At 35.7% G+C, this 15,486-nt stretch overlaps 1 protein-coding gene across 37 annotated transcripts in view; it reads right to left on the bottom strand.

Moving 5' to 3' along the window:
- Positions 1-93: 93 nt before the first annotated feature.
- CCDC73 (coiled-coil domain containing 73) overlaps positions 94-15,486 on the bottom strand; it is a 154,103-nt gene continuing 138,710 nt past the window's right edge. For all 37 annotated transcript variants that reach the window (XM_055549222.1, XM_055549221.1, XM_055549253.1 and 34 more), the window contains 4 exons: positions 10,655-10,832; positions 8,086-9,585; positions 5,077-5,210; positions 94-306 (listed from right to left, as the gene is read on the bottom strand). In XM_055549222.1, coding sequence (XP_055405197.1) covers positions 94-306; positions 5,077-5,210; positions 8,086-9,585; positions 10,655-10,832 — 2,025 coding nt within the window. The remainder of the gene's footprint in view (positions 307-5,076; positions 5,211-8,085; positions 9,586-10,654; positions 10,833-15,486) is intronic.

Raw genomic sequence — 15,486 nt, forward strand, 5'->3', positions numbered from 1 at the left:
CTATAAAGCTTTAGATATAAATTGTATTCCAATTGATACCACATCAATATTTCAACTAAATAATTCACTCTGAAAGCATTTGTCAACATTATTTTAATCTGTTTTTTCTGCCATCTCTTCTGCTTTTCTTTTTTTAGGTTGGTTGTCATTTTCTAAGCTTAGAAACTTTTCAATTTCATTTATTTGATTTGTTACCAAGTGCTGCCAGTCATCTTCACCAGAAGACACATCTAAATCAGTATTTTTAATCTTGATTGCCTGAAAATGGCTTTGTAGTGGAGTTGATTTCAGAGGCTTTGTTTTCACCTAGGAAATACCAAACTTGTTTTACCACTGAAATTATTACTCATTTTCTAACCAGTCATCAATAAGCATTTAAAGAAAATCCTTCAGCCTTTGCAATTAGGGGTATGTGATAAAAACCCACTGTTGTCTTGGCTATTTTCCAGCTACCACCCTAGTAATTTTGGCACCAAAAAAAAACTATAAACTGTGAGTTTGTAGGCTTATGTAGTAGCTCTTCAAGATCGTCAGGTAGCTCTTCAAGATATACTCCAGAGATACCACAAATGTTTTCTTAAATGGCTTTCTTTGAAAGAAAACATATTTAAAACCATGCAGATAAAAATCTGTTTTGTCTGCTACTCCCCTTCCCTTCCCAAACAAGTCTATGTTTTGTATCTTCTATCAAGGCTGGGGAAAATTTTAAATGCTAACGGAAGTAAACTGCCATATAGAAACTGCTTTTTACTTCAGGTTTCCTCTTAGGCTTCAGAGCGCCATTGTTGGAGAAACAGGAAAGCGCAATGAGGTGTTACGCTGGCGTGTTTCGAAGGGACCACATTGGGTCACACTTCTAATACTGTGTTAAAGAAGTATTTTTAAGGTTTTTTCTGAATATAAAATAATTAACTACAAGTTTAGAAAACAGAAAAGTGTAAAGAAACTAAAAATCACTAGTAACCTGCTATCCAGAGGGACCTGTCAACATTTTGGCATTGTTTGCTATTAGTCTTTCTATTTTTATCATCTATATTTTAGTGTTGACCATTCTATAGAATTTTATATCAGTTTTTCCTTCTGAATTGTTTCCTATACAATACAGACTTCTCATAAGCAAATGTCAGTGCTGCAAAATACTTCTTATGGATGTGTGATAATTCAACTAGGACCTATTGTTGACATGTTTCCAGTTTATCCCTATCAGAAATAAATTTGAGGGCTTCCCTGGTGGTGCAATGGTTAAGACTTTGCATTTACACTGCAGGGAGCACAGGTTCAGTTCTTGGTCAGGGAATTCCCCACAAGCTGCAGCGTGTGATAAAATTGAATTAATTTTTGAAAAAAATCTTTTATGGTCTTCTTAGATTATCAGATAAAATCTTTTCTTGAATGGGAATATATTTTTGAAGTACAGAACAGAATAAGAATTTGATTAAAATTACCCAGTATTCCAACCACCATTAAACATTTTGATATAAATATCCTAGACTCCTCTCTATATATAGTTTTTAAAAATCTGGATCATTTATATGATTGTCTATGCTGGGTTAAAAACATTTTTAACATTTCCCTCTAGAAAGACCATGGCGCCATCATACTCCATGTTCCATAATTTAATATATTGTTGGACATTTGAGTTGTTGGAAAATGTTTACTGTTACTAAGCTATAATGAAGGTCATTTGTTCATAAATCTTTGTGAAGATCTTTGAGTACTGCCTTACATTAAAATATTTTCCAATCTGTTAAAAGTGGCATATTTTTGTAATGTATTTTCAAAGTGAGATCATACAGTAACAGTTTTTTAAACTGAATTTAAATATTTACATTTATCTCAGTTCCCTAAAGGATGTGTCCTTTTGGACTGCTCTGTTTGGTTCCTGCGAATTCTAGTCAACCGCCAATCTCCTCAGAGTCTTAGCCTCTGATCCTTAGTGATGCTGGGTTCATGTTTGTCTCATTGCCTATGTTTTTGTGAAATAACAGATGAAAACAAAAGTATCAACAAAGGACCACCAGGAGACCTTAAGCAATTCATTTAACTTCTGTGGACCTCGGTTTTCTCATCGGATTCTTTTAGTGACAAAATGCTATTACTGTAAAGAGTAACCGGATAAAATGCACATAAATATATATTTTTCATAATGTCTGGCTTGTAAGTGTTCAACATACCTTGTGTGGCTCACAGGGCCAAAATGAATTAAAGTCATCCATGTGTGGGTAGTGTGTCGGCCTCATGCAGTACTGAGAATAGTTAACAGAGAAGTAGACCAAATCCAAAGCTAGGTTGCTACTAATTTTGGAGTACAATGATTTGATGATCTGTATGACATAATGGTCCTGTTTTGCCAACAAAATGCTAGAAACATCTTGGTGCATTTGACACCAAGTACAAACTACCCAATTTCCCAAAATCCGTATCTTTTGACTTGATGGAAAAAGGAAGGAGACATTCACACATTACACTTCCCTTTTTCCTACTTAGTGGGAGGGGCAGAAGCAAGGATTGGCCATAGAGAGAAGCAGGATGTAATTTTAAAGTGTACACTTAACTTGTCCTATTTAGCTTAACTTAGGTTTTGCAGCCTACAGCAGTAATTCTAGTTATACATATGTTGCCATATATCTTTGCTCCTTCCTTTCCTTCTTAAAAAATCACCTCTTCACCTCTTTCTGCCTGACTCAAAAGATCTGCTCTTTAGCCTAAAATTTTCCCCTGCCTAGTAGCAGTAGTTTCTTTAAGCCTGTGGTTACATTTTAAAATTCTGAATGAACCTAATACTGAATGTGTAAACAAGTGACTTTGCTTACTGTGGCCCCTCTCTCCCATCCTCATTCCTGTGTGTAATCAAGATTGCAGCAGGCTGCCAACCTAACCCCCTCTAAGAATTAAAAAAAACACATTACTCTGGATCTACAGGAGAAAAGTAAATTAACTCATAATGTAACTACCCAGAATTTTACAAGACTGATGTGGACAGTATACATAAAAATATGTTGAAAAAGTTAAAGAACTTATATTCCCTTTCTGGCCATAAGTCTTCATAAAGTTCACTTTTCGTTTAGAACAAGAGTTGGCAAACTTTTGCTGTAAAAGAGCCAGAGTAAACATTTTTGGCTTTGTGGGCCAAGTGGCCTCCCTCACAACTGCGTCACTGTAACACAAAAGCAGCCATAGAACTACAGGTAAAGACATGGGTGTGGCTGTACTAATAAGCTTTTACTGTTAATAAAAACAAGGCAATAGGCTGCATATGACCCATGAGCTGTCATTCAACAGCCTGTGATGTAGAAAAGCATAAGTAAAAAAGGTTAGATTGGTCTTGTTTAATCCAGGGATCACAGCCTTTTCAGTAGACTAAGCAAAAGAGCTCACCTGCTTTTAAATCTGTCCCATATTAAATGTTAACTGGTAACCAAGCATCAGCTGGGACAGTGATACAGAGCACACTGCTTGACACCAAGTGATGATCACTTTGCTAAACAGACATTTAGTGTGTTTTCCGCACACCAGTATTTTTAGAAGAAATTTTTCTATTAACAAAAATTGAGAAGAAAAATTGAGGATGTAGCATGTAACAGCCAAGATACCTAGTCTAAGTCCACTGCAAACTGTTCTTAATGCTCTGGAAAATTATTTCACATTTGTGTCACTGCCTCAATATGGTTTTAAAGCTGTTGTGGGAATATTTCTTCAAAATTTTAAATTTTATAAATTCTTAACTAATCACAGAAAAAGCATTAGGGATGCACTACAAAGAAGTTATCTATTGGGTTGTTTTTTTCTTTTTTTTTTTAAATAAAAATGGGCTTGAAATGGCAATGTGAAATTTCCATCATACCCTTAAACTGTTTGAAAATAGAACAATTATGTTAGAAGTGTTAAGTATTCAACCCAATCAGAATGGATATCTGCCTTTGATACTCAAGCTTCTTTTTGCTTTTGATTTGATTCTATGACTTAGCCAATTAGCTAAAGATCAGAACTTAGATTTCCCAGTGCCTAGTCTACTGTGCATTAGTCACCACAGTTTAAAGACTGAACATTTGCACATCAAGCTGAAATGATTTGGTTTTGAGCTCAATTATGCAAAGGTGAAAAACGCAGATCCTGATTTTAGTTTCAACTTTCCCAAAGGGACAGTTAGGCTACCTTACTTGAGGTTTCTCAAATTTAAAAATGGAAATAAAATGTACTATTAGAAACTTACTCATAAGGCTGTGTTACTGCTATAATTTTCACTTTGTAATAGTGATCAAAAAAGTTGTTTAATGTGCATCTCTAAAATTTAAAATATACAGTGACTATGCAGTTGCTTTTTTGTCATTTTTCCTAAACTTTTTGGGTTCCTTATAGCAGCTGTATTTGTTTTTTAGACTTTGAACAATACAGCCATTTTTGCACTGAAGTTTTGCACACTTAAATTTAAAAACTTACAAATTTTCCAAAAAAACCCAACAAAAACCTGTCGGTTGTAGTTAGTTGCTTTTCATATGACAGATGGACTCTTGGAGCCATATAACGTCTACAAATACTTTGCTTAATATTTATATCCATAATTGGTATCATATACTTATGAATATTTGATCCTTTCACATACTGTGTTTTAATTGAAATAATTTAAAATAGACAGTTTCTTCCTTTGGAATAGTCAATTTCTGAAAATAATATAAATTACCTTTAAGCACTGTTAAAAACAACTTATTTAAGGCAGCTTTTATTTTATAATGTAAAATGCTCAAATGAGTGAACTATTTTTTAATAGTTTAAATAAGTAAATGCTCAAATGCTACTATTCCTAAATTTAGGTGACTAAAAAATAGAAGTACATGATACACTACCTCACACTCTCCTTCCCAAAACAGGCTGGATTATATCTATTTGATTTATACACTGTGACTTTTTCCTGCTGTTTTCCATCAACCTTAATTGTGAAAAATGGTGCCATGTTGCCCTCTTGATATTATTTTGGAGATCAGTTAGGTCTTAAACCATCCAGATGCATACAGTTCTACACATATCTGTAGAATTAGCTCACTAAGGTCTGCTCGGCAATATTTTTAATTGACTTACATGTTCTGTGGGAAAAGAAGAATCATAAAAAGTCTTTGCAATTGCATTCCTCTCTTCACTGGGCTCTCCCCTGGGATCTGGATGGATACTTGAGTTATTCAAAGTGTCAGCAACTCTGTTAATGCTGGTAGTATCTGGTTGACAAAGAGGAAATGACAACTGAATTTTATTCTCCAGGGACTCATTTTAGTGACTAAACTTGTTTTTCTCTGATCCCATGCTTTTGTATTTTAAAAGTAACAATTTCTATATTCTTCTTATATTGAATACTGGTTTTCATAGACTTTGCTCTTACATTAGGTACTTCATTTCAGAAAACATTTTATTGCTACTTTCAAAAACCTGCTGATTTTACATTACCACCAGTGACACAGTGTTAGGATCTTCTCAAACAATATAACATACATTAAAATGTTATCCTTATTCCCCTGGTTACTGGACTGCCTATGCATATAAACATTTATATAGTAAACATCTTACTAATACAAAGGGAAAAGTCTGAACCAACTGAAAGATTTCTAAATTATATTTAAAAAGAAATTGACTATAAGAAGTCCAACAAAGGGCTGTCTAGTAGGGGGTCACTGTGTTTTAATAAATAGATAACAATTTAGAGAAACATGTCTTTGAAGGCTAAAAGATATTTAGGAGTATCTTTTATGAGTCTGAGTATTTTACAAGTTGAATTGCTATAGAATTTTAGTCATCTCTCCTTGCATCCTTTCTATCACTGAGATTTAATTTAGAAGGAAAGACTTGTAAGAAAATGGTAAATGTTAGACTTGTCCATTGACTAACAGCATTAAACTGCTGCATTTGACGGACAAAATTAATGGAATCTGAAGTTAATGCATTTTATTATATCAGGAAAATGACAGTTTGTGAAATGAGATTTTACAGTGTTTTTGTGTTTTGTATTTTTCCCTAATTACTTCTCCATTCAAATAAGATATACTTGCTTTGCTTTTAATTCCCACTTCTTCTTTTTAAAATTTTCTCAATTTCCTTAAAAGAAGCCTGTTAAAGTCAGAGGGGCCATGCAAAGCTTTCCTAATAAGCCATATTTCTATAATGGGTCTAAATGCATATTGTTAAACAGGCAAAGAAGAAGAGAGAAGTCGCTCAGTCGTGTCCGACTCTTTGTGACCCCATGGGCTGTAGCCCACACTCCTCGGTCCATGGGATTTTCTAGGCATGAATACTGGAGTGGGTTGCCATTTCCTTCTCCAGGGGATCTTCCAGACCCAGGGATTGAACCCAGGTCTCCCTCATTGTAGGCAGACGCTTTACCGTCCAAGCTACCAGGGAAGCCCCAAATATTTCTTTGAGCCCCCTTTTTTTTGGGCGGGGGCAAGAATACTGGAGTGGGTTGCCATTCCCTTCTCCAGGAGATCTTCCCGACCCAGGGATTGAACCCGGGTCTCCCGCATTGTATGCAGATGCTTTACTGTCTGAGCCACCAGGGAAGTCAAGGCAAATTTCCCTAAAAATCTAAGGCTGTCTAACAGCCCCAACAATTTAAACATGTTGAGACTGCTATTAGCAAATAAACATATTTTTATTATGATTATACTTCTTAAACAGTAATTATCTTTGTTACATTTATACAATACCTATACATGAGATATTGCATTTCTATTTTAAAATGTCTTTAATATGAAAATTTTAAAGTACACAAAAGTAGAGAGAAAGAACCTTAATGTACTCCTCACCTAGTTTCAGTACCTTCAATATTAAGTCATGTGTATGTCATCCATTTACCTCCCCTTCCCTCTTTTTTTATTCTGGAGGATGTTTTTATATCATGTGGTAGTTTTTACTACACTCTACAAGAATAGAACAGTTCCTACTATCTGAAATATTTACTATTTGAATGTATCAATATTGATCTATAACTATTAAGGGATTCAATTTAAAGTGTTTCAAACAATATATATCAAGGATATGAAAGGCAATGTTACACCTCACTATTACTTGGGGCTTTCCTGGTGACTCCTGATAAAGAACCTGCCTGCAATGGGGGAGACCCAGGTTTGATCCCTGGGTTGAAAAGATCCCCTGGAGAAGGGAAAGGCTTCCCACTCCAGGGTTCTTGCCTGAAGAATTCCACGAATAGAGGAGTCTGGTGGACTATCAACTATGGGGTCACAAAGAATCAGACACAAATGAGCAACTAACCCTTTCACCTGGCTTCCCTGGGTGGCTCAGGTGGTAAAGACTCTGCCTGCAACGCAAGGGATCCATCTGTGTTCGATCCCTGGGTCAGGAAGATCCCCTGGAGAGGGGAATGGCTACCCACTCCAGTATTCTTGCCTGGAGATGCCATGGACAGAGCAGCCTGGTAGGCTACACAGTCCATGGGGTCGCAAAGAGCTGGACACAACTGAGTGACTTTCACTTCACTATTACTTGCCAAACAAAAAAAAAAAACAAAAAGCTGGATTTGTGGTGCTAGTGAAGGGACAGACAAAACAGAAAAATTAAGGAAGGAGGGAAAAATTAGAAGAAAGCGAGAGAAACTACAACAGTTCTAAGAGAAGCTTGTTTTGTGTGTGTTCTTAGTATAGAAAGAAAAGGAGTAAACATGAATGCAGGCAGAAGCCTTATCAACAACTTTACTGCATTTGCTCTAGAAAGTAAGAAAAAAAAAAAAAGACTTGGATTAGGTAGATGTTCCTAATTTAAAATTAATGACACAAATGTGATTGTTTTTGCTAGTTTCAGTTCTTTGATAATGAAAAGGATTTTTTTTTTAATTTCCAAAATGCAGTTGACCTCTGTACATGTTATGTTGATAATACTGGTTCAGATTTAAGTGAAAAGAAATCTGCTTCCATTTAAGTAAAACCTTTCCTACATATATATATATATAGACACACACACATATACAGAGTCTTTAGGTTTAGGCAAAATAATATATATAGTAATATAAATTTTCATACTAAACAATCTGGAAAATTTTTTACCAAGAATAATAAGTAGAAAAGCAAATTTTAAAATAATTATTACCTGGTCCAACATCATTCCTGGCCTCATCCACACTAACATTTTTACAAAGTGTCATCGAAACAGTCTTTTTGTTTTCTAACAGACCTACTGGTCTCTCGTTCAGCAACAAAGGAATGCTAGATGTTGAAGTGCTCACTGTTTGACTTTCAATTTGATTTACTTTTGACAAAGAACTAGGGCCTAAAAAATTCACATACACTAGAGTTTTCTCAGTTTTTTTATCTGAAGTGGAAAGATCAAAGGCTGACCTTCCACTTATGTTTACTAAATCTCCAGATGGCTTTATGTGAAATGAACATGATTCTTCCAGCTGTCCTTCACTGTAAATTTTTCCTGAAACAATGTCATTTAATGACTCCGTTTTCTCTGTACTATTTAACAATGTATGCTGTCTTTCATTAGGGAAGCAGTCTTTTTTTTTAACTTCAGTTATCTGATTCTCATCAATCTGACTTTCTTTATTGGAAAACTGCATTTCTGTGGAAGTTTTCACATGACTAGCAGTTTTCATATCTTTGGCTTGTGAAGCATCTATATTCTCATTGTTAATTTGAAGATGGGAAAGACTCACATTGTTTTCTAGATACCCCAAACAGTTCTCAACTTGACTGTTTTGCATATCATTTAGATTTTTCCATATAGTTCTTTTCCCAGGGCTTGAGTTGGGCGTCACCAACATAGGCATGATATTAATTTTATCTGAATTCTTTAAAAGTACATTCAAATTGTCACTGAAAACGGCAGAAGAAATGGGGTGGTTGATTGCTATATCACAAGGAATAGCTAGTTGAGGTTGCTCTGAAGGACCTTCACCAACTTGCTGAACATCTGAAGTTTCTTTAAATGGCAATAGGCTACATTCATTTTTTTTATTTAACAGTTGTGTCTGTCTTATTTTACATTGTTTATCATCTAACATAACATTCTCTGAATCCTGTAAACTATATTTCTGAGGCTGGACAAGATTCCTTTTTACATCTACAGAAGAATCCAGATCTGTTTTGATTTGGTGGCTATTTGTAATTACCTTCTCTGTGGTATTTTCTTGAGTCCCTGGAAACAATCTGAACTGTTGTTTGAATGGCTCATCTTCAGAAACATCTTTTTTATGATTTGTATGGCAAGCCATCTCATTTAAAATACTGTTAAATGATGTGCTGTTATTTTCAACCCCCAGATGTGTATTTGCATGGTGAAGATCTAATCCTTCAGTTCTTTCTAGATGGATCTTTTCTGTTTCCATTGATGAATCTGCCACTACAAAGGGAATACTTGGTGATTTAACTTCTGTACACTCATTATCTTTTTCCAAGTCCACCTTGTTTTTTATTTCTGTAGTAACCACTTTTGTAAAGTCGGTAATATCCAAGGTTTGTCCTTCACTAATTAATTCTTTTTCTATGCCGAGGGTTTTGCCTAGGGGTATTTCACTTTGGTTTTCATCCTGTGGCACAACAATATCAATTTTATTCTTGGAGCTTTTTTCAAAAAGCTGTAAGTCTGTTATAAAGAGAACACAGTAAAATTTTGGGTTATATACTAAAGCCTGCTTTTATAACACATATTAACTGTTTTTAAAAAATATATTTAATTTTAAATATTTCACTGGCAAGCTATTACACAAACATAATGATATCAGTTTTTCATAAATAGTGAGTTCCCTTTAATAAGCATGGTAAAATATTTGGTTCTACTCATATTAAATTTGTATTTCATAACAGAGAAAGTAGTTTTGGTTTAAAAAAGTAAGTTGAGGGCATTACAAACTGGTTATTTCTCTGGTCTGTTACTTCCTTTTGCATATACAGTATAATTCCATATAAACACACAGCTGATTAGATAAAAATTAATTTACACTAATAGTCATATTGTAATTTCTCTTATTACCTAGATCCAGAAGTTGCCAGCTGGTTTCTTTTCTTCACTTTTTTGCTCACTACCTTGTAAATATTTCTAAAATCTGGAATACTTTTGGGCAAAGTGTACAGAATATCTACTTAAGATATTAATTTTATTCATCTGGGTTTTAACCACAGATTTCAAAATTTCAGTATAGTTACAATAATCTGTAGGCCATGAAGGGTCTTTTTAATCCAATCATTCTCTCTACAACATCCCCACCAAGTGGTTGTTCAGCCTAGGTTTGAACACCTTCAGATTACCTTCTTTAAACAACTCTTTTTCAATATGAATGAATTAGTCAATTATTTCAATGGTTACATAAAGGTAATTTGAACTAAGAAAAGTGCTCTAGAATTTGGTCATCAAAAGGTTACTAGTAGCTCAGAGAACAGTCTCAGCAAAGAAATGAAAGCAGAAACCAGAATGCAAAAAGCCAACAAGTAAGTGATGAGAAAGCAAAGCAAAAATGTATTTTTTCCTCTGAATACTGACTTTATTAAAGAACAGCTCAAAAGACATACAAGTCCTTTTGTTAAGACATACAAATGGAAAAGTATTTCTCCAATTATACTACTAGGTCCTCAAAGCAAAGACTGATATTGATATCCCCCTGAAGGACCAATATAAAAATTAGAAAACATCAATATAACTGGGTTACCTTTATTACCTATAATGATTTCCTCTAAAAATGGGCCTTCTTTCGTTTCCCCTTTTTCTTTGTATTCAGTGTCTAAACAACAACTCTTGGTATTTTCTTCCCTTATTTCTTGCCTGGAATTATATTTCTGTATGATGGTGTTTCCTGATTTTTCCACTGACATTTCAGTGTTTACTTCTGGAAGATTCTAATGTAAAATGGAAAAGATTCCTTTAATGTAAACACATATTGTTAAAAAGCATAAAATATCTGAACAAATTTTGCTAATGAAAGTGGAATCTATATTTCAGTTAATCATCCAGCAATTTGTATTTGAAAGCCAAATGACTTTTTTTTTACTACATTTAATATATTCCTCTTTATAACAAGATCATGCTAAGTTCATTTTGTATAGTCTATCATATTTAAATAAAATGGGAGAGCCTTAGATGTTTTCAAACATGCATTCCACATTATTACAAATACCACATATTAAGAATCACACCTTTATTAAAAGCAAAGTAGTCATGGCAAGCAAATTGTTTTGAGTGCTTGGTGTTTCTATGTATCTTTAAAATAGTGATGCAATTCAACATCTTTTTATTCCCCCAAAATACTGAACATTATTACATGGAAGCACTGCACTAGGCTTTGGGATACAATGATGAACAAAATATAGTCACTATCCTCAAAAAATTTATGGTCAACTGGGAAAGATAGGAAAAGAAATAACAGACAATTTTAATATAGATGGGGATAAGAAAGCACTCCAGGGAGAAGAAATGGCATTTACAGATGTTAAAAACAAACAGAACTATAGTCATTTCATGTAGTTCTACTTCATGGAACTACCTGTGATTTACTTCAGCACGAGCTTAGATGCTGTGAGAAGAATGGGGAGAAATGAGTTTTGAGCTAGGCCTAGATCATTAAAGGCCCCCAAAGAGCATGCTACGGAGTTCAGACTCTACCAGGAAGTCAATGAGAAGTCACTGAAGGGTTTTAGATAAGGTTATTAATATGAGCTGATTGGAAAGACCATTCTGGCTACAGTATAAAGAATGGATTGTTTTCCAAACTTCACTAATTAAAAACTGCAATAAGAAATAAGTATGTCTCATAACACAATGAGCATACCCACTCAATGAGATACATTCTAATGTTTTCTATACTGCATTAGTTTATTTCATTTTTAAAAGAATGCCAGTCATAAACTACTAGGCTGATTTCCATGAATCACTAATAAGTTGCATTTGGTATCTGACAAACACTGAATTAAGGGGAAACAATACATGAGACAGAGAGATGCATCATAAGTATGCCACAGTAGTCCAGGCGATATCAGTAAAGTTGAAAAGCCTGAATAGATGCATGAATTATGTACTGAGCTACTATCAACTGTTGAGTGACTGGATATAAAAACTGAGAGGAAAGTCAAGACTGACTTGTAGAGGTCAGATTGGGTACCTAAGAGACTGGTGAGTGTTATTTACTGAGCTAGAAAACAGGAATAGGATGTTTAGAGAAAAATATCATGAGTTCATTTTGAATCTCTTGAGTTTGAAGAGTTAAGACAAAAAGGTGGAGATGTCTAGTGAACATTTAGATGTACTGATTGGGAGCTTTTAAGAGAAAAACTGACTTGGAAAATAGGTTTGAAGATCACTGGCAGATAGACGGCAACTGCAGACATACTGGTTGATGAGACTGATTGAGAGTATACTCTAAGAAGAAACAGAAGAAAGAATAAAATGCTAATGAAAATCCCCAAAGGAGAGGCAGGGAAAGAGAAACTTGCAAAAGAGAAGTTTGCAAAGGAGATTGAGAAAAATAGTATGATAGTTGCCAGGAGCTTTGGAGTTGGATAAATATAGGTTCAAATCCTGTTTCAATACCTACTGTGAAATCCTAGAAGGATACTTACAGAGTTGACATGTCAACATCATGCATTGGAATAGCACTAGTCCAATTATACACAGATTTTCTTCAACAGTAAATACTCTAGTACTGTACATCTGCAGTTGGTTGACTCTGTGCATGCTGAACCATCAATATGGAGGAACCATTTTTATGAAAGACTGATTATAAGTTATATACAGATTTTTTACTGTTCTGAGGGTTGGTGCCCCTAACCCCTGAGTTGTTCCAGGGTCGGCCATATTAAGAGTTAACAGTGGTTTAAAATAGCAAACATTTACTATCTCATCTTTTAGATGGATGAGGAATGGCTTGGCTTGATGGTTCTGACCCCAGTCTCTCATGAGTGTCTAGTCAAGCTATCATCTGAAACTTGGGGCTGGAACTTCTGCCTCTAGAAGGCTCACTTACATGGGTAACAGTTGTGTTGGCTGGAGTGCCCAGTTCTCTTTTATGTGGCCTTTTATCCTCTAGGGCATCTCCACTATGTAGGCTCTCTGGTAGGATAGCTGGGACTTTTTTATATGTCTGAGAGAGAGAGAGACTGAGAGAGAGAGACAGACAGAGAGACAGGGTGTTCACCCAAGACAGAAACCACAGTCTTCTTATAACCTAATCTCAGAAGTAACATTGCATCACTTCTGCTGTAGTCTATTAACTAGAAGCAAGTTACTAAATCCAACTCAAACTCTATGGAGGGTATTACAATAGAACATGAATACCAGGAAGTGGAAATCACTTGGTGTCACTCCTCAGTATATACCTTCCAAAAATTAAAACTAGAGATTCAAACAGCTAGTTGCATGTCAATGTTCAAAACAGCACAACAGCCAAAAGGTAAAAGCCCAAGCGTCCATCAACAGAAGAATGAACACACAAAATGTGGTATATTCAAACAATGGAATACTATTCCACCATAAAAAGCAATGAAGTGCTACAACATGCATGAACTCTGAAAGCATCATCTAAATAAAAGAAACCAAACAGGACAAATATTGTATAATACCACTTATATAAAATATATAGACAAATTCAGTGTCAGGAAGTAGATGAGAGGCTACCAGGACCTGAGGAGAGGGGGAAATCAGAAGTTATTGATTAATGGTTACACAGTTTCTGTCTGGGATGATGAAATTTTGGAAATAGAGAGGGGTGATGACTATACAATATTGTAGCTGTAATTAATGCCATTGAGTTATAATTGTAATTTTAAACTTAACACTTTAAAATGGCAAATTTTATGTTATATATTTTACAACAATAAAATAAATTTCTAAATGAAAATGGTCTACAGAACATCAGAGAAAGTGTGTCTGCAATGTGGGAGACCTGGGCTCGATCCCTGGGTTGGGAAGATCCTCTGGAGAAGGAAATGGCAACCCACTCCAGTATCCTTGCCTGGAAAAGCCCACGGACAGAGGGGCCTGGCCTGCTACAGTCAATGGAGTCACCACGAGTCGGACACAATTGAATGACTAACACTTTTCTTTCACTTTCATTGCAAAGTTTCACCTCAGTTCAGTTGCTCAGTCATGTCTGACTCTTTGAGACGCCACGGACTGAAGCACGCTAGGCCACCCTGTCCATCACCAACTATCGGAGTTTACTCAAACTCATGTCCATTGAGTCAGTAATACCATCCAACCATCTCATCCTCTGTCGTCCCCTTCTCCTCCTGCCCTCAATCTTTCCCAGCATCAGGGTCTTTTCAAATTAGTCAGCTCTTCACATCAAGTGGCCAGTCCTGGAGTTTCAGCTTCAGCATCAGTCCTTGGAAGGACTGAACACTCCAATGAACACTCAGGACTGATCTCCATTAGGATGGACTGGTTGGATCTCCTTGCAGTCCAAGGGACTCTCAAGAGTCTTCTCCAACACCACAGTTCAAAAGCATCAATTCTTCGGTGTTCAGCTTTCCTTATAGTCCAACTCTCATATCCATACATGACTACTGGAAAAACCATAGCCTTGACTAGATGGACCTCTGCTTTTTGATATGCTATCTAGGTTGGTCATAACTTTTCTGCCGAGGAGTAAGTGTCTTTTAATTTCATGGCTGTAGTCACCACCTGCAGTGATTTTGGAGCCCCAAAAAATAAAGTCTGACACTGTTTCCACATCTATTTGCCATGAAGTGATGGGGCTGGATGCCATGATCTTAGTTTTCTGAATGTTGAGTTTTAAGCTAACTTTTTCACTTTCAAGAGGCTCTTTAGTTCTTCTTCACTTTCTTCCATAAGGGTGGTGTCATCTGCATATCTGAGGTTATTGATATTTCTCCCGGCAATCTTGATTCCAGCATTTATTCTGGGCTTCCTCCAGTCCAGCATTTCTCATGATGTACTCTGCATATAAGTTAAATAAGGAGGGTGACAATATACAGCCTTGACGTACTCCTTTTCCTATTTGGAACCAGTCTGTTGTTCCATGTTCAGTTCTAACTGTTGCTTCCTGACCTGCATACAGATTTCTCAAGAGGCAGGTCAGGTGGTCTGGTATTCCCATCTCTTGAAGAATTTTCCACAGTTTATTGTGATCCACACAGTCAAAGGCTTTGGCATAGTCAATAAAGCAGAAATAGATGTTTTTCTGGAACTCTCTTGCTTTTTCGATGATCCAACGGATGTTAGCAATTTGATCTCTGGTTCCTCTGCCTTTTCTAAAACCAGCTTGAATATCTGGAAGTTCACAGTTCACGTATTACTGAAGCCTGGTTTGGAGAATTTTGAGCATTACTTTACTAGTGTGTGAGATGAGTGCAATTGTGCGGTAGTTATAACCTCAGATATGCAGATGACACCACCCTTATGGAAGAAAGTGAAGAGGAACTCAAAAGCCTCTTGATGAAAGTGAAAGTGGAGAGTGAGAAAGTTGGCTTAAAGCTCAACATTCAGAAAACGAAGATCATGGCATCCGGTCCCACCACTTCATGGGAAATAGATGGG

Source organism: Bubalus kerabau, chromosome 15 (genome assembly GCF_029407905.1).
Source record: "Bubalus kerabau isolate K-KA32 ecotype Philippines breed swamp buffalo chromosome 15, PCC_UOA_SB_1v2, whole genome shotgun sequence".
NCBI lineage: Eukaryota > Metazoa > Chordata > Mammalia > Artiodactyla > Bovidae > Bubalus > Bubalus kerabau.